This window comes from Protopterus annectens, chromosome 12.part0 (assembly GCF_019279795.1).
Source record: "Protopterus annectens isolate FY-2018-M chromosome 12.part0, PAN1.0, whole genome shotgun sequence".
NCBI classification, from domain to species: domain Eukaryota; kingdom Metazoa; phylum Chordata; order Ceratodontiformes; family Protopteridae; genus Protopterus; species Protopterus annectens.
Window position 1 is genome coordinate 1,110,742,910 of NC_056746.1, and position 27,436 is coordinate 1,110,770,345.

Here is a 27,436-nt window from a genome sequence, read left to right on the forward strand (position 1 = left end):
CAATAATGTTGGCTTTGTCCAGAATTTTAGGTAATCAAGTTGAGAGTTATGTTTTCTGTATAATAAATCACATCACCACTGCTCTGTTTTATTGTTAGACTACATGGGTATTGATTAGTGCTCTGTTTCTAATGTTGTGAAGCCATTTGTGTCACAATAGTATGTTTATTTATTGCTACATTTAGTGCCTTCTCTGTGCCAATGACTTGCCATTTTCTTTAAGGGACACACTTAAAGAATGACAGGCATGACTGTCCTTATTAAATATTCGTATGTTTTTTTCTTACAATGGTATACACGAGCAGAGGGTACCCCGGTCATGTGACACACTGACATTTTCAAGTGCTCTGAACATAGCAGAACTGGCAAATATGTTGATGGAATGAGTTCTGATATGGATGTTGCTAAGGGACAGTGTGTGCTTTGATGCCAACAGAAATAGGGTTATATTTATAGTCACATTTCTGATTATGAAGGTATGACGTGAATGGTTAGGAATTATAACGCCACCGGAAATAGGGTTATACTTATAGTCACATTTCTGATTATGAAGGTGTGAATTGAATGGTTAGGAATTATAACTATGTGGTAGGTTTGATTAAATGTTTGCAGTAATGCTATGAGGTGGAAAGGATGAGACCTTTCTGTGGATTTTTTTGTAAGAGCGGTAGCATGGACAAACCATTATCTAGCATCATTTTGCCAGTAGAAGCTAGCCATTTGGTATAAATGACATGAAGATAAGTTTATTTTCATTAGAGGAGGGAGGGACATGAGACCTGGAGAGTGTTAGCTTTCAGCTGTATCAATGAAATACAATACTTTGGGTGGTCAACTTGAATTTGAGACCAGATGGTGTGGAATGGATCCTGATGGCGACTGCTAAGTATAGCTCCCCAATGTCATCGCCATGCTTTATTCATAGTTTACGTTTACGCAAGTTTCAAGTCACATTGGGTATGGGTTGTTTAATGCCATGTGTATAAATTTACACTAAAAATGTCAGAATATTGGTCCAGTTATAATTGGGGTTTGTGTCCTATTGAACCCATACTCATACCTCTGAAGTAATTTTACAGTATGTCCGTATTTTTGCTGCATAATTTTGTCTAGTTGTTTGTAAAATTTTTGATAAATCACTGAAGGGACTGCAGTCATAGCTGTCAACGTCTTTGCTCAAGAATCAGGACTAGAGCTAATAGAAACTGGAGTAACAAAGGTCCAAAAATCAGGGACAGTTTTAAAAGTAACCTTAATTCACATTTAGAACAGGTTTTGTAACGGCATGCATTTTCTGAACAGTAAGAGGTATGAAGTCATTTGAATTTATTGACTTACTATAAACCTCAGTGATTCACCATTAAAATCAAAAGTGTTATACTGGATGGGGCAAAAATATGAGGCAAAGGAAGTATGATTATAGTCGAAGGTAATGTTAAACAGTACAGTTTCATACCATACCTCTCAACTTCCTAACATAAGAAATCTGCATAAAGCCTTAAATAATGGGGAACAAAAACCCAAAACTAAGGATGGATTTTAAATATTGTTCTTATAAACTTAGAATGTGGTCAGAGTAATAGGTTTTGTGTTAGCTTGCTTTTTCTGAAGAATATTTGTTGTTTTATATTTTGTCTGCTCTTCAATTTGCATTTGAATGTTGGTATCCCACAATTCCTTTGGAGTGAGCGGGATTATGTAATTATATATTCATATTTTATGTTAACCAGTTTTCAGCTTTTTGGACAGTTGTACCTACCTATCACGGACCTTTGTCCAGATTTTTGTTGTTTCCAGGTTGACAGGTATGGATACGATCAGCAGATGTCATTAGGTCATTAATGCAGTACCAGCATTCAAAAATGAGTGCTGATACTGTGTATGTGGTCAAGTCTGAAGCAGTTCAGTGCTTGATGTGTAGTCTAAGCTCTAGCAAGTCAAATGTAGCAAGTGTTTTGCTACAGTTTTCAAAGGAAGAAGAGATTTTATTTCGTCCTGAAATGGGATGGAGGAACTTTATAATTTTTGGTGCTCTAGTATGAGGGGATTAAAGTTGATGGTGATGTCATATTCAGGAATGGCGTAGGGCAACAGAATACAGCTCTGGATAACAAAAGTACTAACAATGCTTTAGTATTCTTGGTACATCCATATGCAAGTTGTAATGAAAATTGAGCATTCACATCTTAACTGACAGGATTTTTGTATTACTAGTAGCTAGTAAGTTGAAGACACGTTTATAGCACAGAGAATAATACTAATTTTGTCATATTTGATGGCTCTGGTTTAAATAAAACATCAGTATGCTTTAATGTAATAAACAAAAGGGGTAATAATATAACAATATAAGCAGGAAGGAACCTATGCTTTAGTTAAAAGGAAACTTCTCAAACCATGGCACATTTCAGAACTGCAAGTCATGTATGTTTAATTCTTCAGGAAAGTGCTCCATTGTGAGGGAAGACATAAGATTTCTTAGGTTATAAAGGGTTCTGCGGTAGACTGACAAGTCTGTTGCCCATGGAAGTGTATGAAGGATGATCTGTCAACTGCTACATCCATGCTTTCGAGTTGTATCCTACCCCTATAGTGATCACATGACCAGCCGCTCTCATCCTCAGAGTGTACTAAACAAGCAGGGAATGGAAGTAGATTGCCAGGCCTATCTTCTGTGTCACACATACAGTCTGCACATACACCTACGGACAATTTAGATTCACCAGTTTCCCTAGTACATGTCTTTGGGAGGCAAGAAGAAACTGGAGTACCCAGAAAAAATCCTCATGAACACAGGGAAGGCATGTAAAGTACACACAGAAGGCAAGGTAATTCGGTGAAGTGATAAAGCAAGTTTCAGAGGCTGTGTAATATGACTGCATCTCAGAGTATGGATGCTTTTCTCTAACCAAGGAGAAAAACACCTGGCCTCTTTGCATGCATTTGGGACTTCAAGTCAGACAAAAAAACTAAAACATAAGATCATATCAGAATGGCTAGCCTGATAACAGTCATTTTTTTGGTATACCATGTTAAAATATAATAGGAAACAATTGGAGTAATTCTGGAGCAGTAATATCAAATAGAATACCAAGCTGTAATGAAAAAAAAACATATTTTGGGAGTTCTAAGGCACAGATTTTTTCATGCAGGTTCATGATAGGATGTGTTTTGACATACCATTTGTTGATTAACCCAAAAACATGTCTATTGGATGTCCATGAAATTCAGAAGACATTGCAAATGTTTGCCTATTTGTATTGGACACTAAGCCCATGTGTGAGCTCATTTACATTAAACATAATAAAGAAAAATAGAAAAAAAGATGCTTCAAGAAACATTGCAGTGGCACCATAACAACTGCTCCTGGGAACTCTTACTCTGGAGATTTCAATTTAGCTTGGAATGACAATTCAAAGAAAACCCTGCCTAATGTATATTGTCACTGGGACTTTCACAACTAATAGAACCCCTACACATTACGATCTAAAATCAAAAACAATAAATATTTATTTTGTTTATTTGTTTTTTGATTACTTGGATTTGCAACTGAATGGAAGTCCGTTTTCAGTGGCAGTTTGGAGAAAAAAAGTTTGCTGGTTATATTGAATGTAAATAACAATGATAGAAGATTAGAAGAGATAACTTGAGGTAAAGGTTAGAGTTGTAATGACAGGTACATGACAGAATATGATGAGATAAGGCATTTTGAACTAGATTTTCATCAAGCAACCAAACAACTACAGTTTTAGGAGAATTCTTCCAAAACAACACACAGACCACTCACTTACTTTTTTAATCTGGAACTTATTCCAACAATTCCTAAAACAAACACCATACAAAACCATTAGGGATTAACACAAAATGTCATTGGAGCTGAACTGAAACAATAAACTGAAAATGCTAATAATACTGATGCCACCTAAGAAATACTTAATATAGTTTTAACAAACATACTAATAAGTTGGTTCCAATTCATGATATCAGGATAAGAAACAACATTGTTATTTTGGATCATTACAACTATATACGAATGCATAAGTAATGGAAATATAGCCCTGAGAAACTTCAAGTAGTATGGAAAGTCACATCACACAACAGTTATAGAGAAGCTAAAGCAAATACCAAAAAGTCAAAATCTGGCAAACAAAATAGAACAACTTTATGTACCCACAAGAAATAAACCTAAATAACTCTGTAGGAATTTTGGAGCACAGTCAATATGTTCCTTGGAAAGACAAGAAGAGAGGAACCCACCACGGCACAGTAGGCAGCAAATACATTTGCAGAGTTCTTCAGATTCATAACAACATTCAAAAAAGTACTTATGTCCAGCAAATACTATCTTGTCAAGGACAAACAATATGAGCAGTTTATTTCTCAACCTACCTTAGTATCATCTGCAAGGAAACTACCCTCCAAAATGAAAGCTTATGGCTTGGCTTCCATAGACAAGCTATCACCAGCATACTAAGAGAAACATTCCCCTTACTAGGGGAGGGGATGCAGGGCCAGCCTTAGCTGAAACGTTGCCCTTTAAGCCCCACCCACACCATACTCAAGGAACACCCCTATTTGAGCCACACCCACAGATGGGTCACACCCACAAAAGCCACTCTAGTTCTTTCAATGTTTAAATGCATGAAAAATCAGTCATACTGTAACAGACACCTTGTAGTGTAGATAAGATTGCAAATGAAGGCTGCATTCTCCTTAATAAACCTGCTTGATCTGTTGCTAGTGTAGAGAGTTTATCTACAGTCATAAAAGACAGTATTCTGAGGTGCAACAACTCTTTGAAAGGGTGATCCATTAAAGCACAACAATTAACTGGTTCTAGTTCTGATTCTGATATTAGATTCCAATATCAGTAAATGAGGTAGCAAGTAAACAAGTAGAGGCAGTCAATGTATAAAGCAAACATTTTCAGATTGAAGCACATGACAGGGACCCATTGTATCAAAGCAGCATGTAATGGCAGATGAACTGTTCAGCAATATAATAGACAGATTTGTAATTCTCACATAGAGCAAAGACATAGCAAGAGCAGCAGAAAATGGCAGATCTGCACTGGATAAGCAGTGATGTAGCTCAGTTATCTGGTGCCCTGTACATTTCCCCCAAACTGACACACCAACACCTCAAACTTGACAAGCAAAAAAAGTTTTAAAGTTGAAGATCAAATGTTCAGACGTTGCAGCAAGCTTGTAACAAGCAGCTTGCCATGCTACTTAAGTCACATACTAAGCATGTTAGCACTTCAACCGTACTCATAAATGCTGTATCAACATTAATTTATTAAGCCCGTACTGTACTCCTGCACCATTGCACCTACCAACTGCATCCCCTAACAGCTTGCAGCCGAGCAGTCACTCTTTTGTCCCACCCTAGTTGTGGCTCTGATATAAAAGAAAGGTCATTCTACACCAAGTGTGTTCTCAAAGTAGGAAAACCAAAGGAACCACAGTCTCCAACAGAATGGGCACTAGCTGACATTCTTAGTCATTTAAATAAGATCCATGTGCATGGCCAAAACAAATATACTCCTACTGCTACAGATTCACAATAGTGAATTAGTTCCCAAATCAGTAGTTACCCATGTGTGAGGTTCAAAAATGAATTGAAAGGCATAATGACATAGGAGGACAAACTGACAGCTCTGTCTAGAAAAGTCCACCTACACTTGATTCTGCACACAGTCGGGAAAAACAAGGAATAGACTACTACACCACTGCAGTTCAGACACACTGAAAAGAAAAGCCACCCCAATCTGGTCCAGCACTGCTACCCTAATGTGTTCCTTCTGTACTTGGGAAGAGCTGTATATTGTAACCTTATCCCTGTATCAAACAGTCTCACACACAGACAAACAGGCATACACAGGCTAAAAAAAAAACGGATATCTCCGTTGCTTATTTTAAAGCTGTCTCGCTATGTTAAACCCATTTAATATAGCGAGACAGCTTTAAAAAAAAAAAGCAACGGAGATCGCAAGATCTCCGTTGCTTTTTACACACTGTGTCGCTATGTTAAAGGAGTTTAACATAGCAAGACAGCTTTAAAAAAAGCAACGGAGATCTCCGTTGCTTTTTTTAAACCTGTGTCGCTATGTTAAGCTCTTTTAACATAGCGAGACAGTGTTTTATACTAACGGAAAAAGTCCGGGCGACCGGACCTTTTTCCGTTAGTATATTGAGGGATTTACAGCAGGCACGCTGGTTGGGCTGGCCAATCAGCGTGCACGTTTTAGGGGAGGAATTGTATAATAGTAAAGTTAGAACATTTGGGCTACTGTAAGCATGAATTATCATGGCTGTCTAGCGACCTGCATAATAGGACACAAGCTGTAGTTTGTCAGAATTCAATAGTTTAGAATTACTCCTGTGTTACAGAAGCACTAGAAGGCTTATTAGTTGGATTTTACTGTTTTCATTAACCAAATGCAGATATGTACAAATGCAATCTAGCTGATTCAGCTACTGTGCGTGGACTTCAGAATCTATAAACTGTCATATCATACATGCATAAATCTCACAATACCAACACCTTTAAGAGCTTCATACAACAAAACAAAAATTCAAAACAAATGGAAAGCTAAACTACTTTTATTTAGTAATCTCCCCACAAGATTCCAACTTCTTTAATGGTGACATGATACTGTATTGATCACATGGACCTATCAAAACCAAAGAGACCTAGAACTAGCTAGATAGTACGCTGGACCACAATGCTATCTTCCAGGAACATGCTAACAACAAAAGATCATCACTCTGACTAGGATAAACACCTGCCTACTACCAAGCTCAAAGAAAAGGACAACAGAAGCATGTCTTCTACCCAAGCTCCCATGTGGAAAGTTTGGAAAGCAAACACAAGACTGCTGTTTAAGATGTTTTGAAATTACAATAAAGTAGCAAATGTTTCAGTCAACCAGCTAGGCCAGTCACATAGTGGGTACATTTTGAAATTCTGATGATCATAATCATGATCATTATATCAAGTGTGAAGTGGTGAAATATATATATTAATTGTGAGACAGTAGAGAGCATGTAGATATTCCCCTCCCTCCATGTTGGGAGTATGCAGTTGTGCTTTAAATGTGCAACAGTGAGTTTTGAAATTAGCTGCCATTTTAGTTTAATTTCACTTTTATTTTCAAACTGTTGGAACTCACATTTTCAAGTCATTCATCACTACAGAATATTAATTCACCTGAACTGGATGTCTGTAGGAAATCATATTAAGTATATCTACCCGCCTTTACTTAAAAATGAATATTCAGTGCCTTATGCAGTCACTGCAGCATGTCCTCTAATCAACACCTGATTCACATAAAGAAATAAAGACTAAAGCACAAAAAACAGGTGACTGAGCATGTAACATTTCATTTTCAACGAAATAGAATGAACAACCCCATCAAATAAGGTGAAGGTATAGCATCTATAATCCCTGTAGCTATCCTTACCATAGCCTCATTTCTCCATACCAATGCTGTTAAGTGTTATTTCTCACTACTTTCTATCTATTCAGTCTTGCTTATCATTTCTCATTTGTACTTAACTACCCCCCAGTCTTCAGACCTCTCTATAATCCTTCTTTTAGCCTTTTTGCACTTGTCCCTGTGCCTCATACCACATGCTGTACTGTCTGCATACAAGCAGTGTGGCTCATATATACAGTTTGCTTATTATTTTCCTTGTAGTCTGCTGGGATTGAGACCACAATGCTTTCATTACATGGTTAAAACTGCTCTGTAGCCTGATGTCTGCAAATGTATTGTGTTTGTATACCTGGGCTAGGCCTGAAATTGGGAGTAAGTCGATCAGTGTACTCTACGCCAGTTACCAAATCTAAATAAATAAAACAAATATCCCATCAAATAAGGTCAGATAACAGAACTGAATAAACTACCCCATCAAATAAAGTCTGCAAACAAAATGGAATGAAGTATCCCATCTAGTAAGATCGGCTATCCACTTTGCAACTTTCAAAATAATATGTAAATCACATTTAAAAATTTCCATTACATACAGGGCACATGATGTTACCTAAAAAACTTCATAAACCCCATTGCAACAATTGTCCAGCATCAGATAATCTACTCTCATAGCACTATTGTGTTTTGCTACACAGTTAGCATAAACTCCCATGTTCTCATCATCTATACCAATATTTATATTTTACCCTTCAAAGTAAACCTCTCTGCATTTTCAGTCTTTTTGCTTACCTCACGTTAGTTTTCTCCTATTTGTGACTATCATCACTATTCCACATCTCCGCTGTTTAACCCTCCCACCAATATCTAAAGCATGCTTCTCATTAACATGCTTATAATTAACATGCTTCTCATTAACATGCTTATAATTAACATGCTTCTCATCAGCATGCTTCTCATTAACATGCTTATAATTAATGTTTCTCACTAATATGCTTTTCATTAACATGCTTATAATTAACATGCTTCTCATCAGCATGCTTCTCATTAACATGCTTATAATTAACATGCTTCTCATCAGCATGCTTCTCATTAACATGCTTATAATTAACATGCTTCTCATCAGCATGCTTCTCATTAACATGCTTATAATTAACATGTTTCTCACTAACATGCTTCTCATTAACATGCTTATAATTAACATGCTTCTCATCAGCATGCTTCTCATTAACATGCTTATAATTAACATGTTTCTCACTAACATGCTTCTCATTAACATGCTTATAATTAATATGTTTCTCACATAAGTCAGCTGTTTAATCTCAGCCTTACCACAGGATACGTGCCCAAGGAGTGGCGTACGGCAACTGTGGTCCCACTCCACAAAGGCGGCGCCTCTACGGACCCTGGTAATTACCGCCCCATAAGCTTAACAAGGCTAGTCTGCAAAGCTATGGAGAGGATCATAATGGAGCTCATAAACAAAGATATAGGGGACCTGCAGACATTGGACCCGACCCAGTTTGGCTTTGTCAAGGGAAGATCATGCCTTTTGAACTTGGTCGACTTCTTCGAAACAGTCACCAAGGCCATTGATGAGGGAAAGGCAGTCCATACAGCCTACCTTGACCTTGCAAAGGCTTTCGACACAATACCCCACTCGGGTATTGTAGAAAAACTTACCAGCTTAAATGTAAACCCATATGTCACAAGATGGGTTGCAAACTGGCTTAAGGACAGAACCCACAGGGTTAGAGTTGCTGGCGCTGTGTCAGACTCCAAGCCGGTCACAAGTGGTGTCCCACAGGGCTCGGTCCTTGGCCCCCTATTGTTTGGCATCTACTTCTCAGAAGTACAGGCCAGCATGGGAGGACTTTGGCTGACAAAGTTTGCAGACGACTGCAAACTGGGCGCCATAGTGGAAAGTGCATCGGACACGGATATCCTTCAGAAGGGACTCACGGAAACAGATAGCTGGTGCCAGAGCCATGGCCTGAAGTTAAACGCCAAAAAATGTATAGTCATACCCTTCGGGAAAAACAAGGCAACCCCAAGCTACCATATAGGTGGCAATCCACTAAGCACAGAAGAGGTTATCAGGGACCTGGGGACCCAGGTTGACAGTGGCCTTTCTTTTGACACTCACATTGCTAAAGTGGTTAGAAAGACCTTCTACATTGCCCACCTGATCATGAAGGGATTCACATCCAGATCTAGTGAGGTCATTGTTCCCCTGTACTCTTCACTTATCAGACCAATGATCGAGTACAATGCCCCATTCGGGATGTATCTCACCAGACATCTGCAGCAATTGGAGAGACCCCAAAAGTTCCTCACCAGAAGGATAAAGGGACTCCAAAATCTGTCATATGCTGCCAGATTGAAGAAACTCCAGCTCTATTCAGTCGCATACCGTCTGCTCAGAGGTGACATGTGCCTGACATACAAGGCCATGTCCAACCCGGAATTAATGGACATGCTCCACCTCAAAAAATCCAAATCCACCAAAACCACTAGAGCAAGCAACTTAAACCTTAGCACGGATATAAATAGGGCGTGCTGGAGGGATAGATTTATCACTCAGAGACTCCCTATGCTGTGGAATAAAATCCCGGTCCATGTGAGGCAGAGCACCTCGCTGACTCTGTTCAAGAGAAATCTAGACCTGTGGATGGGAGATCGTAGGTTTACCCCGGGAATCATCTCTGTGTCACTGCTGGACAGAGGCACAACAAACTAATGGGCACAGTATTTTTTCATATAAGGAGTGGCGTAAGCCACAAAAATTTGGGCTAGGCTTATAAATGCCTTAGGGCAGATAGCCTAGTATAAACCTATGAACCTATGAACCTATGAACTAACATGCTTCTCATTAACATGCTTATAATTAACATGTTTCTCACTAACATGCTTCTCATTTCCCTGCCATTTATCTACAAATGATGAAATGACTAAATTATGCATATATAAATCAAACATGTATGTTGCCGTGTTTATGCATTGTGTCTTACTGAGACACTAGTAGAGCATCTTATCTCTTAACAACTGGGTATTGTCCAACAATAGTTTTTAAATGCATAAGTTGTATACACATTTAAAGTATATTTGAATGTCTATGTTTTATTTTCTTAGGGCATTTAAACCTCAGGTACCCTCTGAAAACTGCCATTACCCTGATTAATATAAATAAGAAAATAATTGTAGCTCCCCCAGAATGTGTATGTGTGTGTGTGTGTGTGTGTGTGTGTGTGTGTGTGTGTGTGTGTGTGTGCGCGTGCGCGCGTTTGTGCCTGTATCTCTGTGACTGCATATGTTATTTATATATATAGATATATATATTTATCCTAAAAGGTGTGAATAAAACATAAATTATACAGTAAAATATGTTTACTATTCAAAAACAAGCAATCACTATACTTGCTGTAAATTCAATGTTCCCATCAAGAAATCCAGCTAGTAGTATGCATTAGAAGTAAACTAACAGCTATCCGTAAATGCCGTCAACTCAGCACACCCCATACACCAGAGATTTACTGCCAAGAGTTTGGGTATCCACAAGTGTCCTCATGTAAACACACACACACACACACACACACACACACACACACACACACACACACACACACACTTGCACACACAAACAAACTGCATTGAAAGGCACTGCAAACAGACTATTTACAAACACATACCACAGTGCATTTGTTAATCTGTATATGTGGTGTTGGTTGGCCATCATTTACTGACTGACACAAGTTACATAGTGAAAAAGAAAAATACCTAAAAAAATAATGACTATCAGACAGGGTATTAGAAAAGGTGCTACATGTTAATCACATCTGCCTCTACAGTTTACTATCACCATGAATGTGTGAAAGTAAAGTAGGTCACACAAGGTGGGTCACTCCCATGTTCTGTTCCTAAGTCACCAGAAGTGACAAGGAGGTAGAAACACAGTAAAAATGCAAGTCCATGTTGAGCTGAATAGCCTAAGACATATTTTGGCTTCTGCCTGCTAAAAGTCAGTCATTTTACTATTAAAACAAGTACCTGTAACTTGAACATTTCTTAACAATTTCTACATAATGTTTGTACATCCCTTTCTCATACAATATACAGTTATTATACAGCTCCATCTAAAATGTATCACAGTTAATGTAATTAATGTTTGTTTCATATTGAGTTTACTATTGTTTCTGTCCGTGATGAAAACAAGACCTACTGGAAATATTCACCGTCCAACCCAATGCCATATTCATGTGTGACTTTACTTACCCTACTATTAACTGGGACTCGTATAGTAAACCAAACATGCAGCCACATAGGGTCCTGGATCTTGTAAATACAAACTCTGTGTACCACATTGTCAGTACATCAAACGACACAGACATACTGGATCTGGTCCTCACTAATATGGGAGAGCACTGTACACACCCCTAGTCTAATGGCCTCTCTAGAGATGTCAGACCAGGAAATAGTCTTGTTTGAAGTAAAAATAAAATGCGGGACCCCAGCTAACACTGGATATTCAGGAACTAAATTCCTACTAGTAGGTGATAACCTCCCCAAACCCTGAAAACACTACTGCCTACGTGAAACTGTTCACAGGAACCCTATACAAGAATGTTAATAGCTTTACTGAGGCAGCTACACCCACCAGGAATAAGTACAGAACTAATTCAAAAACAGCCCACCCTGGTGGAATCACCACATCAATAGGCTGTAGAACAGAAGGAAGAAAATCAAGGCAAAAATTAGGAGGTGTAGCACCCAGCATGATAAAAGTGCTCTAAATAAATGCAGTAAGAAACTCAGAGAGCAAAGTCTACCAAAGCCAAAACTGAAGTACATTTGGCCTCCCAGGCCAAGGACAACACAAGACATTCTTTAGCTATATATTCTACCTCAAAGGCAATACACAATTGTGTACAGAGCTCATAGTTAATGGAGCCACCTATACTGGCCAGAAGATATAGCAAACCGAATGGCAGAAAAATTCAGCCCTAACTTTAGCAAATATATCACATATAGCTCCATCTGATATTACTAGAAAACAGGTCCTCAATGCTCTGTCTCTAAGACCAAGAAGACTGCATTGATGGGCATCAATAATATCATAAGCTACCTTTTAAATAGCATGAAACATGACTTATTAGGCCTTCTGGAATCACAATATAACCATACCCCCAAGCAGGCTTCATACCACACAAATGGAGATCGGCAACCATCATCCCTGTGTACAAAGGCAGGCCATCTACAGACTCTAGAAACTATAGACTCACAAGTCTCATATGCAAAGCCATGGAAAGAATTATTATTGAAATGGTCAGTAATGACATAAGAAACTTGTGCCTATTCAACCTGGTGGACTTCTTTGAGATCATCACAAAAGCAATGGACAAGGCAAAACAGTTCACACTGCGTACCTTGACCTGCCAGTGCATTTGACACAATACCCCACTCAGGCATTCTTGACAAACTCAAGAGGTTTATGTCACTCAGGAAGTCAGAAATGTTGAGTCCACCTCTACAAAGAGACCAGTCACTTGTGGTGTCCCTCAGGAATCGGTCCTGAAACTGCTCCATTTTGGCATCTACTCTGACATCAAGGCCAATATCAAGGGCCACTGTATGATGAAATCTGCAGACAGTTCCAAACTAGGAGCAGTCATAGAATCCCCTACTGCCACTAATGTTCTCCAAGAAAGGCTGATATAGACAAATAACTGGTGTCCAAAGCCATGGGCTAAAACTAAATGCCAAGAAATGCATAATAGCATGCTTTAGAAAGTCAGCCACCTGTGTATCATATTGACAACACATGTCTAAGATTCGATCCAGTAGTCAGAAACTTGGGGACACACATAGACAGTAATCTGGCCTTTGACCAGCATGTGTCTATAGTACTGAAATCATGCTGTACAGTGCAAATTATAAATAAAGCTATGGTATTTAGGTCCAAGGCAGTCATTGTTCCACTGTATTTGGTATTCATCAAACCTATCATTGATTGCAATGTTCACTTTAGTATGTATTTAACCAGGTACATCCAACAATTGAAATATCCAGAGTGGTTGCTCACTAAAAGAATACAGGGTATAAATAACATGTCCTATGCAGATCACTTCAAAGCCCAACACCTGTATTCTGTTTTTTGCAGGCTGTTGAGAGGGGAGATATATGCCTGGAATGCATGGCATTGTTAGACCCCACTCTGATGGACCTCCTGCATATCTACAAAGCAAACAACACCAGAATTACCCATTCTAAAGACTTAAACCTCACCTGTGATATAAATAGGACCTACTGGAGAGACAGGCACGCATCCTAGAGACTACCTCTTTTCTGGAACAGGATCCTCATCCATGTGAAGCAGAATTCCTCTCTAACCCAGTTCAAGTGTAACTTGGACAATTGGATGAGGAACAGGAAATTTATCCCTGGTTTGGCACCTATGTCTCTAATGGACACAGGCAGCCTGTAAATGGTTCATCTTCCAGACCTCTCCTTGTAAACCTTTCATCTGCCAAGTCCCTGCTTACACTTATCAAGAGTACATGAGATGCATGGCTAGGCTTAAAAAGACCCCAGTGATCGTTAGCCTAGTACATACCTATTAACCTATAAGAAGGCATATGATCAAAACTAGGTAATTTTCATACACTCATACGCTGAAGCTTGAGGTACATGATTTTCCACTGATGTACATGTCTTGAATAAGAGGAATCTTATTATGTTCTATTTTGCTTTTGTTAACTTTTACTTGAGTTAAATTGTATTAAGTTATTTATTGTCTGAGTGACTGATATAATGTAATACAAGTCAGTGTAATTTTAGGGACAAAAATATGATGCAAACAATGGAAAATGTGTTATATCCAGTTCAAGCTGTTTCTCCCCACAACTGTGTCATCAGAAGGTGGTGCCAGAGGACACTACATGATGAAATAATTGGACAAATACTCTATATAATAATTACAAACACAAGCCTACTAAACCTAATGTACTTTCACTGAAGTAACTTAAGCAAAAGATTTCATATTTTAGAATCAGAAAGTCCTCTTTACGTGATGAGAACATAATTACAGCAAACAAAATTGGAAAAAGATATTTATGCAAATGGTCTTTAACCCAAACAGTGACTGTATTACTTAAAACATGTAACACACCTACAGACAGACTAGTATACATTCAGACTAGTATACATTCAAAAAATAAGCTAATCTCAATGGTTGAAACAAGAGGGTGGATTTATTTTGTGTGAACATGCATAAGATTAATTACAGCCAGCTTAGTGTGATCACAAGTCAGATAAAAAAAAGTCAGCAAATCCATGTACATAAAATGGAAGCTATATTCCATTAATTATATAGCCAGAAGAGAACAGATCCACTATTTCATCAAATTAATCTTAACTCTAATGAAAAATAAAAGATCTAAGAGTGGCATTTATAAAAAATTATCTTCACCGAGCTATCTGGGCAGTGCTGTACTACCCAATAAAGTCACTGTGTTATAATGCCATCTAGAGCCACATAGAGTAACATCAGATTATTGGCTCATTGTTATGCCTCTGATTAAAACTTTGTGCAGTTACAGATAACCACTCTAGTATTCCTCTTGACAATCTATGCAACGCAGTTGCACAGGCACCTGCAGACACACACAGTCATAGACACACACAGACATCCAGACAGCTACAATCATGCACCTACATACACACACACACACACACACACACACACACACACACACACACAAACACAGCTTTGCAGTACTTATCTTTTGTATCACTAATGGCCCTACTAAATTCCCAAAACTCCACTCCCGTGCCCTAAACCTAAACTTCTCTCCAGCTCCCTAACCCTAAAACTCCCTTCCCATTCCTTAATCCTAATGTTCCCCTTCCAGATGTCTGCCCCAGAACTCCCCCAAACCTAAACTCCTTTTGCCATCTCTGCCCTAATCTGTACTATCAATCCCTCCCACTCCTTCCACCTGGCTGCCGCACTTATCTTGCTCTAACTCAAATAATGTGCTCAGGTAAGGTGCGGCTGCTGATTTCCCCTACTCATATTGGAGCTCTCAGTGTTAGCGGCAACTTGCATGAGCTACAAGGTGTTAAAGTTCTTGGCTTCTGGACAGTAATGCTTCAGCACTTGGGCCACTATCAGTTAAAGAAGAGTCCCTTTTGTAGTGCCATCTTTCCTAAATATTTGCAAAGTACAACTTAATCTTCTAACCTAAGCATTCTGCAGACTAACAGGGGTGATGTCTTGCACATAATGGAGCATTGTTTCAATGCTTATTGCAACAGCTGAGTTCTACACTCTTTTTCACAGTGTCTTGTTTTCTTTAGAAAGGATATTCGTTTTAAGAGTAATAAGCCATGTGAGTACGCACATTAAAATCTTTTAAATGCATTTCTTAGTGGTGTAAAACATTTGGGTCATTGTCCTTTTGCCTTAGCCTAAGGAGACATATTTTCAACAAGTACAGTTGATACAATGTCATGTTTTAGTTTTTATGCATATAGTATACCATAATTAATTAATTTAATTATTTGTTTTTGCTGAGAATGTTAGTTCCACTTAGCATGGACAGTTTAGAGGGTAAAAGTGAGGAGATAGTCATACTGATTCCATGAAGTGTGGCCAGTGTACCACTGATATTACTCTCTTCGATAAGTGCTGTGGGATCTTTCTTTGATAGCCACCTGAGGCAGATGGCATTCTAGATTAATGCCACTTACTATTTTGAAAAATGGCATGGATTTTGTTACATCCTTCTGAGCTATCACAAACTCAGGCAAATTGTATTTTGTTGTAAATTCCACAAAAGATGGCACCTCATGAGGGTACACCCCCCCCCAAGCTGTATTACTGGAAAATGTATTTAGTGAGCAAATGGAATCCACAGCATTGTGATCTTTTCAGTGTCAAAGACACGTGTTCTACACTGGAAATAGTAACATACAGATAAGATATAGGAGTAAGCCTTTAAGCATTAGCTTTCAAAGATTTCACAGCTACATGGCATAGATGTATGAAATGAGAGAAAGTTAAAATTAATAAATAACAGAAAAAATGCTGCAACACCCAGATTTTATAGTAATCCGCGGTGGTGGTGCTGCGGTAGCGTTGTCGCCTCACAGTAAGACGCTGACCGGTTCGACTCCCAGCTAGAGTGTCTTCTGCGTGGAGACATGCGTGAATGTGCGTTAGGGCTGGCAACTCAGCACATAAAAATCAACTGCCAATCATTAGCGGACCGGAGTTCTGCTGTGGTGACCCCTAACCGGGAAAAGCCGAAAGACACAACAACCCAGATTTTATAGTCAAGTTATCTTACAAGAGGACTAGGAAAGCTGCAGAGTATACAAGCACAACTAATCGTTTGAAGGCAATCAGGTTATGTCAACGGGTGAAGGGCTGAAAGAACTCCAGTAAGGAGACGGACAGCCTGTATACAATATTAGCACACTGTGCTGCATTTTAGCAAGGCTTAATTTTATTGTTGTGAAGGAACTTGAGGTACATCTTCTCTGTCCCTCCTACCACAGTCCTTGAGTGGCAGGACTTACCCAGATAAGGTATTACTATACCACTGAGCTTTGTTTCTGCCTTTTCCAAGCTCAGAAATACTGAGCATACTGCCCGATGTAAGTAGGGTTGCCAGGTTTCTTTGCGGCTAAAACTGGACTAAAGTCACGCCCCTCGCATCACACATAACTCCACCCGTTCCCACCCCCTCTCCCGCCCATGCCCCACCTATTTTGTGACATCACAGTGACATCAGCTGATGGGACCACCCACTTTGATGACTTAAGCCGTACTTAAAGGGGAGAAAAGAACACAGGCGGCACTAATTGCACTGCTAGGCTGCTGCAGATGTAAGTACCAGTATTGATGAAAAGTGTCAATATGGTGCATTTTCTCCAGTTATTTATTTTCTATGTTCCTAAACCTAATTATGGATGATCCATGGAGATAAAGGTCAAGAGCTAGCAGCCTGTGCACATGGTGGTAAATCTGATTAAAAAAATCCAAAAAAAATGTAAGCAGTTATCTTTGCTATTAAAAAATTGTGAGTTTTGATTTACCCCATAAGATCGTTTAAGTCAATAACATCACTTTACTGCTCATTCAGAAATGATGATCTTAACATTCCCTTGCATTTTGAAAGTTCTGTCAAATACTATTTGTACTGGGGCGTGGGACAGGTACTCAGTTGTTAAGATGTAACATATTTTCTGTTTCGTACTTCGGATTAGGAAGTTTCAGTCCTTGGCTGCGCCTGTATTGGGTGGGGGTCAATTGAGCTAAGTGTTACTGCCCCTAGTGTGATATTTCAGATGCTAGTACTTAAGATCTTGTACTGGGTCCGACTGACCTCCCACTCTTTTTCTTTACATGTCACATATGCAAAAAATGGGATAAAGGGGTTGTGGATGAATGGATTTCTAACAGGTGACATGTTTTATATTACTTTCAAAGTATACGTCATAATCTCAGAAAAGCACACATACTTTAAAGAGTTTCATTAATGTTTTTCTATATCACACCAAAGTTGCGGGTTAAAACAGGTAACTTCCTACAACAATGCGCTCTAATACAAGTTCACGAAGATGCAGACTGGACCGCGGCTATGCAGTTGTAAAATGGCAATAAGACTGAATGAAAGATGACTCAAGCCTCTAGATCTAAGAAAGATGCACGTAGGAAAAGAAATCACATGCAGCTAGCACACTTGCCATTTTCTGAACATGGCAAAGAGATAGTTTTATTTTTCAATGTGGTCCCTTGCGACAGAATCAAGTAAAAGCAAAATAATGTTGGGTAACTGCAAGTGCCCAAAAAGCAAGATGCACAATTTGTTTCATGGAATACGGTTCAACATAGTAGATGAGGATAATACAAATCAGGGCGTGTTAATTGCTAGCAGTATTACACTGCATGGTGAAGTTCTAAAATCAGTCTGAGTGTACTACAATGCAACACTGGGCAATGTTGGCAGAGTGCTTAAGCATTTTAAATCTTGCTATAAGATTTCTTTTGTCACTGCTTGGTAGTTGGTAGGATAATGATAGCTAAAAAAATACCGTTTTCCCACCGTGGAGTACTGCCTTCCAGTGATATCTCTACAATCCGTATAGCAGAAAATAAAATTTGTCCATTTGTATTACATCACTGCCACTTAAGTTAATGTATGTACTGTCTAAACTATGTAGCTACCAGGAATACTGAAGTTAAAAGCATTTCATTGTTGTGTAGTAGCTAGTAGTGTATCGTACCGCTCCCGTTCGAGCTGGATACATTTACTTTCTCCTCTCCTCTGGCGGCACAAAACGGACTTCATGAGTTTAAATTTTTTAACTGGACAATTTGTCTGAAAACCGGACAGTTCGGTCAAAAACCGGACAGCTGGCAACCCTAGATGTAAGGTGCTATGTTTTGTGTTAGTCTGGGAAATACATAATAGGAGTGGAAAAGCAATCAAAGCAGTTGTTTTCTAGTGCTGAAGCCCTTGTTATTTCCAGCAAGGGCCTCACCCTTGAAAAAAGTTGCATAAGTATTTTCAAACTTTGAGAAAGACCAGCGTTATGATTATATCTTGTGCTTGTCATTATAGTTGCTGTATCTACATCACAAATTCCAATGGTATTGTTTAATGTGGCTTGAAGTAAAATACATGAGGAGGACTTAATTATGGTCAATTTAGCTCACTTTCATTTGTAAAGCGACATTGGAAAAATTATGATAAAGACATCAGAATACATTCTCTCAGTCAAGTCACATTCTCCTCTGTTTCTTCTCTAAAGTGTATGTAGCACGTATTAAAAAATATGATGCATTTATTTGTTACCCTCTCAGTTACTAAAGTACTTTGTCAGTTTCCATTTTCTTAAAACGTCTGAACAAACTTCCTACAGGACTATGCATGTTCTGTAGCCTACAGACACCCTGGACTTCTTTATCTTGTATAATATATTTTTCTTTTCTCTGTGTAGTTTCATGTCTGTACATTTTTTCTGTATTTGTTTCAATGTTCATACAGTCTATTTTTCATTTAATCTAATTTCACATCTATGTTTATTGCTTCTAATCCATTTATGAGTAAATAATGTCCTTCTAGGTTGTAGCTAAAATGCATTGATTTGGATCAATCCACTACCTGGTTAAGAAACCCTAATAAATAAAGCACTCTGAGACCAAGAGAAAGCAATGAATCAGGCACACAGACAATGGAGAAGGACACAGGACGTCAAAAGCCAGCTGTGGCATTATCTAGTGCACTGTATGTACAGCTCTATTAAACTATATCTTGTGTTATATTCCAACTAGTAACGTGGGGGAGAAAGCACAAAATAAGAATAAGCTCACTTATCTAGCACTTTCCATACGCGTGCACACACACTGCATACACAGATCCTCCCGCATATTAAATGACACACTTGCAAAAGCACGCAGCATGCACACCCAATGTTATAAAGGAAGTTCAGAAGGAGGAAGCAAGCAAACTTCCAAAAACTAAAAGGACTGCTGCTTTCCTCATTCAGCAGATGCCAGACCCACAGAGAAAACCACATACTGTACTGTTAAAGGGATTATAACTCGGAAGGAAAGAACCAGGAATCTTTTCCCTGGATACTTATATCTATAAGCCTGTGGAAGACAGACAGGACAAATAAATGAATATTTACTTTTAACTGCAAGACTACAATGTTAGAAAAGGGAAAACAGTGATTTCTTTCATTTTTTTTGCCTGAAATAAATGTTTATTTTTCCCAGCTGTGCCAGAGACACCTACGAAGGCACTCGACATGGACCAAGCTCAACAGATGAAGATCCGTGAGAGGCAGAGATTCTTTGAGGAAGTTTTTCAGCATGATGTTGATTTCTATTTCCCAACAACTCTTCTGCAGCTGGATCATAAACGACGTAAGTGGTACAGTGTCTGACCTAAAGGCATTAACAACTTTTTTACATTACATTAGAAATATGTATCTAGAGGTAAGGTACAGAAATGCTTACACTAACAATTTTAGGAAAAGACTGACTGTACAGTCTAGTTTGTAAAAGAGGGTCAGATTTGTCTTATTCTGTTTCTACGGAATACTTTGTAGTTAAGAAACCCACCTGATCCCCCCAAAAGGTGGTAGGCTATACTTACACCATTGGAAAACTATGAGCCTGTATAGCTACATGTCGCTAACACTACATGAAAGTAAACCACAGATGAAAAAATAAAGTCTGCTGCAGCACATTTAAAACAGCAAATACTATTACTGTATTATTTTCTGGTACAGCAGCTTTCAGAATTAAAACTAAAACTATGACAGTTTTTAAGTTTTTATTTTCATTTTTCCAAAGATTCTGAGCTCCCCAAATTTGTTTAAATGTTTGCATTTGTTATGTAAACCGGTACATTTTCAACGAGGTGGATCTGAACTGGGAGTACTTTACTGTTGTTGTCTATGCAGCCAGCAGCAGACTGCAAATTCTTTAAATTCTAAAGACTTGTTGTTTCACCTGTTTCGTAGATGGTCTGTCCCAGGAATACCTGTGAAATTATCACTGATTATCTTTGTTTTCCATATGATGTCTGTTAGCATTGTAGAACACACACACACACACACACACACACACACACACACACACACACACACACACACACACACGATAAAACAGTACTGTTGAAAATAATGAGCATTCTAGGAGGCTCTATCATAGGCACAAGCTCTACTTGAATGAATTAGGTGAGAGGAAAATATTATTAGTTTTCAGTTTAAACCCTGAGTTTGATTCCAGGCAAAAGGAAGTTCTACCAACACACATTTTAGCACAAACATACTAGTTACTGTATGCCTAGCCTACGTATACTATCACGTCTTTGTCTACATAGTGTATTTATCCTCTTTTACATCTTGATATCCAGGCTTCTGAAGCATGGCCCCTCTCTACACACACACACACACACACACACACACACACACACACACACACACACACACACCTACTATTGCTGTGATGTTTCTCATGTGTGTTATCTAGCAGTTACTCCATACCAATCCATGTATAATCAGCTGATGACCATTCATCGGGCCAAGGGTTTCTACCACAGTTTTCCTTGGTGGGTACTGGTAAACAGTGTCATACATGCACTCATGAAGTGTCACATGAGCAGTATGGTTTGTAAAATAGTTCTTACATGTTTATATGTTCAAACACACTGTTTCATACGTACTTTATATTCATGTAGTTATTATCAGTGCTGCAGAAAGCATCATATGTGCATCTGTTGCTGGAAAATCAGAAGACTGTGGGTTCTATTGCCATAGCATATTTTTGCATTCATTTTTCAATACTGTTACTATAACAAAGTGTCATCTTTAAATGAGATTTAAACCATGTAGGTCACGCCTTGGTTTATTTGAGTCGGTGGTGATAACAGACTGTGCCTGACTTTTGTTACTTTCGCTCTGTTTTATTTTTCAGCTCCCATCGGGAGTATCTCCTCCATGGAAGTAAATGTGGATATGCTTGAGCAATTCGACTTGCTGGACATTTCAGATCAGGAGACCCTGGATGTTTTTTTCAGCGCAAGTACAGATGAGAACAGTAACACGACTTCTCTTTCAGGTGACTTTATTATTTGTATATTTTTTGCCAATCAGAAGGTTTCAGGTTCTGAGTGCTTTGCTGCATAGTTCTAATTTTGTGGAGTTTCCCCAGAATGCTTATGTACTAAGCGCAGTGTCATGCTAGAAAGTAACAGGCCTCTACATCCATCATTTACGTGATCCAACACAAGAAGCAAAGTTATCCATTCAGTCAACCATTCATTTATGTGATGACCAGATAAGGTCCCTTTACAATCATCCCAAAAAGGAATTATATGGTTGTATAAAGACCCTTTCTATGAAGACTGTTCTGTCATGATGAATTCACCAAGTGTAGAAGGTGGGATCGGTGGGTGTGATTGTTATATTAACTGTTGATGCTCATGTAGCTAATTTGCATGCCAACCATACCTCTCAAGTGTACCTCATTACGAGGAAAATACCTCATTTGGAGTGTTAGAAAGTTCATGTTCCTCAAAAGTTCCACATTTAAAAGGTCCGTCACACATTCAGTGTTAGGATTTTTTTTAAATGATATCCATGGTAAATAGAAAAGAATCATATTAATTCATTAAACTCTCTACTCCAGCTACATTTCCAAACTTTGGAATACCTTGCCAGATTCTCTGGTCACTATACCCACAAATAAGCAGTTCAAAAAGCTTCTAAAAACCCACCTTGCTAACTCCTGGCTCTGCTGTTGTAACACCCCACGATAAGCCCCTCCCCCATTTCCCCTGCTCCTTAATCCCCCTTTTTACTCGTCATCCTCCTCTATACTACATCACTTCAGAAAACCTGAACTTTATTTCTCCCTGTAAAACATTATTTGGGGCATCCCAACCTTTCATCCTGGTCTCTGTATATGAGTTGTCACTATATAAACTTTGCACATGGCTCATAACTACAGTTTCACATGGTGTTTAATTTACTGCTGCTTTTGTTCCCACTATTTCAATGTATTAATGTACTATATTATGTATTATCTTAATGTCTTACATTTTTGATGTACTCTATAAGTTTCAAGTTACATTGTTATGTTTTTTTAACATTCTGTGTTATTGTATTATACTGGAGCTTTTCTCCCCGGGCCTCCACGGAAAAAGGACTCATGTCCAGCTGGACTTTCCCGGTAAACAAATGTAAAATAATAATAAATAATAATAAATTATCTTTTTAATAAGTTAAACTGGCATATTTTAATTATCATATAACCTTCGTAGTTGAAGTTGTTAGTAAGGCATTAGTAAGTGTTCCACATTTTGCCCATTTGTTCCACATTAGGAAGGTTACTGTTCCTCATTTTGGAGATATGATGCCAAGGTTAGACCATCTTGGCAGGGCGGATGGCAGTATAAACAAGGGATAGAAGTTACTTGCATAATGGTCAATATTCATATGCCACACAACATTAAAATGCACCAAGTGTGCTGCATACTAAACGAAAAAAGAAAAGGTCTGTTTCAGGAAATGTTGTGAAGTGGGGAAAACACAGGAAGTGACAGGCAAACAGTAAGACAGGAAGACAAGCACAAATAACACAACTTATTCTGAAGTTCCTCTCATCCCCCACACAGCCATTTTCAGTTCTTTACACCCAGTGAACAAATGTAAACAATTGGTTTAAATGTGCTGCGAGCCGTTGATGAGACAACATGACATTCCAAATTACTGAGGGCCATGTAAGGTTATTCTTTTACAAAAGCCTTGTCCTTTTCCAAAGTGAACTGAAGTGTGCTTAGCTCTTCAGTGTACACTTTGGTGGCATACCACTTGTGAGATTATCTCAAACATTTGGATAGGTGCTTTTTCCCCCTTGTAAGTCATTTCCCAAATGTTGTTGTCATCTGTCACAGAAAGCATGAGGAAAGCAGTTGGCACCCTCCCCTGCACTGCTGAGCTCTTAAGAAACATCTGGTTCATACAGTATTATCTGTTGGCACACACTCCCAACAGACCAAGGATACCCTCCCACAAGCCATGTCTCCTCATGTCTTAAAACATTTCAGCTATGAATTACACATGTCAGCTACCCCCTCTGTAGCAATCACTGGTTGCCATGAGGAGGAACATTATCATCTGTTGCTAATGTGTTTGGCTAGTGTTGAAGATACCCCCCCCCCATTTCTGTGTCACCAAGTCCTGTAGAGGAAGTTCCCTACAGGGCAGAATTCAAAGAAAAGTGATATGATCAGTAGCAAAAACAGGAAACAAACGCATGCAGTCAGAAGCAGGAACAGAACCAAGCACTTCAAAGAGAAAAAGCTCAGTGTATTAAATGGCATTCTAAAATAAAGGCACATATGAGTTTGACAGTTTTATCATATGTGCTTCATTGTAATTTGTTGATGCATGCATGCATGCACAGCAGAAAATAATAACAAGTGTTAAAAAACAGTTGAGATCTTTATACTGCAAATATTTGGTCTTCAGTCAGTTTTAAATAAGCAGTGAATGGCTACCAGGCATTGCATGCAGGGTGGAAGTGCTTAGAATTTGTGAGTAAAAAAATTAAATTTGTTATATATTAGAGATTGCTTTAAACCATGTATATTCCTTACTTCATTACAATAGCAAAGTGATTACCAAACAAGGAAAAACAAGTAATGGAACATACATGTAAAGTTGTTAAACTGTAGCTATAATCCCAGATTATTGGAGACCTCTACATACATAGCATGTTTTCGTATGATAAAATAATGACCACTGATCTGAAACAGTATTAAATCAGTATAAAATATTACCATTTAAGCACTGAAGTCCTCAGATAGTTTACTTTGTAATAAATGTGTTATTTGTAGACCCTTGTGTTTTATACACCCTGCACAATCTGATGTTTGGATATTGGTATGACCATGTAGAGGGACAGCATTTCCTAATGTTCTTTGCCATTGTTAATTCACCTGATGTCTGAATCTTTGTAATAAAAGAATTCTTGAATACATTGGGGCCAGTGAGAGACAGCAAACATGAAAGCTTGGGTGAAGAAGGCATTTCAAATGGTTCCTTACTGAAATGTCGGCACTCAAAAAAAAGGGAATATTCCAAGAAATGGTATCTTGGACATGCTATACATAAGTCTGATCTTTAGTCATTCAGTCTCCACATTTCACAACTTGCTGTGGCATGTCCCAACATTTCAAATGATTGACATGTTGAACAGATTTAATAAATCTCTTTAACTGCATCTTCAGAGTACTAGACAGTAGGGTGTCCAGGGATATAGGCTACATCGATTGTAATAAAATCCCTGACATAGCCCCACTCAAAAAAGATTGCTGTATAAGGTAGACAAGTCTGTAGTGAGCTCCTGGGTGGTATCCAGGACTGACTGGACAAGAGGACATGCTGGGGGAATAATGTTTTCGACTGTAAAGATAGAAGATTGGCCACTGGATTACTGCAGGTACAGTTCTGGGTCCAGTGGTCTTCAGTATCAGTTAAAGTGAAATGCCTGTTTCACTTCAGTTGGCTCAACAATTAGCAGCAAAGATTGCGCAGAAGCTGAGGTAACAAAATGGGAAGTGTTTTAGAGGTCTTGGAAAAATTGTTAGGTATATGTTAGCTTAAATTCAGCACAGAAGAAGTCCAAGGTAATATAAATAGGTAAGAAACCTGAAGGGACGGCAATACTTTGGGAATGAGCTGCTGCCAGTTACTAAAACAGAAGGGGATCCTGGTCTGGAATGTGGGCAATGAGGAAAACTTGTGTGTTCCCCGCTTTATAACAGAGAGAATCACTACCAGTAGAAACTGGAAGCTGTACCTCTTCTGTACTGGTGGTGTGTATGACTGCATCTAATGTACTAGCACTGTAAAAAATTCACAAAGTAAATGCTGTACAGAGAAGAAAAAAATCAGGCTGGATCTACACATGATTTATAAAGAGATGTTTATGCAACAGATAGTATACATCCAGGGTGGTGATGCATGATAGAAACATTTAAATATCTCAGGGATCATAACAAAGCCAGGATGACAGTGACTTTAAGATCAGGAAAAAATATTCAAGAGCAGGGGCACAAGTACAAGGTAAAGGAAGAACAGATCCTGGACAATGTTAGAAAGTACTTATTCATTGAGAGGGTGGTAGATGCACACAACAGTCTCTCTGAAGAGGTGGTGGAGCCAACACAGAGAGAGTGAATCTTCTAATATACAGAGTAACTACAAAGAAACTTTAGTGGACATATGAAATATGTTAATCAAAGAACCACATCTTATTCAATGGATTAGGTAGCCAAAGTGATCCTTATTTGCGAGACATTTTACATGTTTCTGCATAATTATTTAATTATGTATTTTAACAGTCCCACAAAGCCTGTAGAAGACATCAGTTAAGCAAAAACCAGGTGCTTCTAGTATGTTTTACACTGAGCTATTGTTTAAGCATCAGAATATGGTAAAGTTTTACAAACTTTTATGTCATATTAGGAAAGCATATAAAGGCTGAGGTCTAGCTAGTGAATGAGAGTATGATATAGTGATCAGCAAGCAACAGCCTTGTGAATCTCATGAACCCTCTGTCTATGGTAGTAGCAACTTTAAGTGAATTCCATGAGAAGTCATAAGTAGGAAGAGCAGCCTTGGTGATGATACTGAGCTATATATCCCATCCTCACAAAATACAGCACTGATACATGTTTTTAGCTGTAGTGGCTTTACATCATTGTACATTGGCACTGGGGTGGAGAGATGGGTAGGGGATATAAATAAAAACTCTATGTCCATGAGTATGATACTGCCCTGGGACACCTTAGCCTCCAAGGGTTTCAGATTAGATCTTGGTGGGGGGGCATAATTGACTCATGGCAACAAGATTAAGGAGAGACATCAACAGCAGCTCATGATCTTCACTATACAGGCCAAAAATAATAAAAAAATCATTAATTTTACAGTGGCATCAGATGTGAAATATTTCACCATACTTAAGCATGGTTTACAGTCAAAAGGTCGACATTTACATGCACGACAGCCTCCTCCTCGAACATGTTAAGAGCGACAGTCGGAATGTCGTTGTTCATGTGTATGTCCATTTAGAAGGACATACACAGGGCAGGGACTCACAGCATGTTTGTCAATGGGAGATTTACACATTAAGATCAACAGAAATTGTCGACTTTGTTGCGTCGACCATACAACCTGATTAATATTTATGAGTCGACGTTATTTGTCGCAGAAATCACCGTTCGCATAAGTGATTTTCATGTTTTTGATAGTAAGCCCTTAAGCATTAATGTTGTGAAGCTGGGCAGATGCTGACCTTGTCTTTTATGTAACATAAATTAGTGATAGCTTAGTTTATGGGCAATGTCTGGGATTTGACTGTTGACACACATACACATGCACACACATATGAATCATTTGTGACTAACTGATAAGTGC

The 27,436-nt window shown here is 38.5% G+C and overlaps 1 protein-coding gene across 1 annotated transcript in view; it reads left to right on the top strand.

The window, feature by feature from the left end:
* The window catches only part of LOC122817007 (dysbindin domain-containing protein 2-like), a 449,361-nt gene that overhangs the window by 376,392 nt on the left and 45,533 nt on the right, over nucleotides 1–27,436 (top strand). The window contains exons 2-3 of the mRNA XM_044090118.1: nucleotides 20,220–20,369; nucleotides 21,927–22,070. Of these exons, the coding sequence (XP_043946053.1) occupies nucleotides 20,220–20,369; nucleotides 21,927–22,070 (294 nt within the window). The remainder of the gene's footprint in view (nucleotides 1–20,219; nucleotides 20,370–21,926; nucleotides 22,071–27,436) is intronic.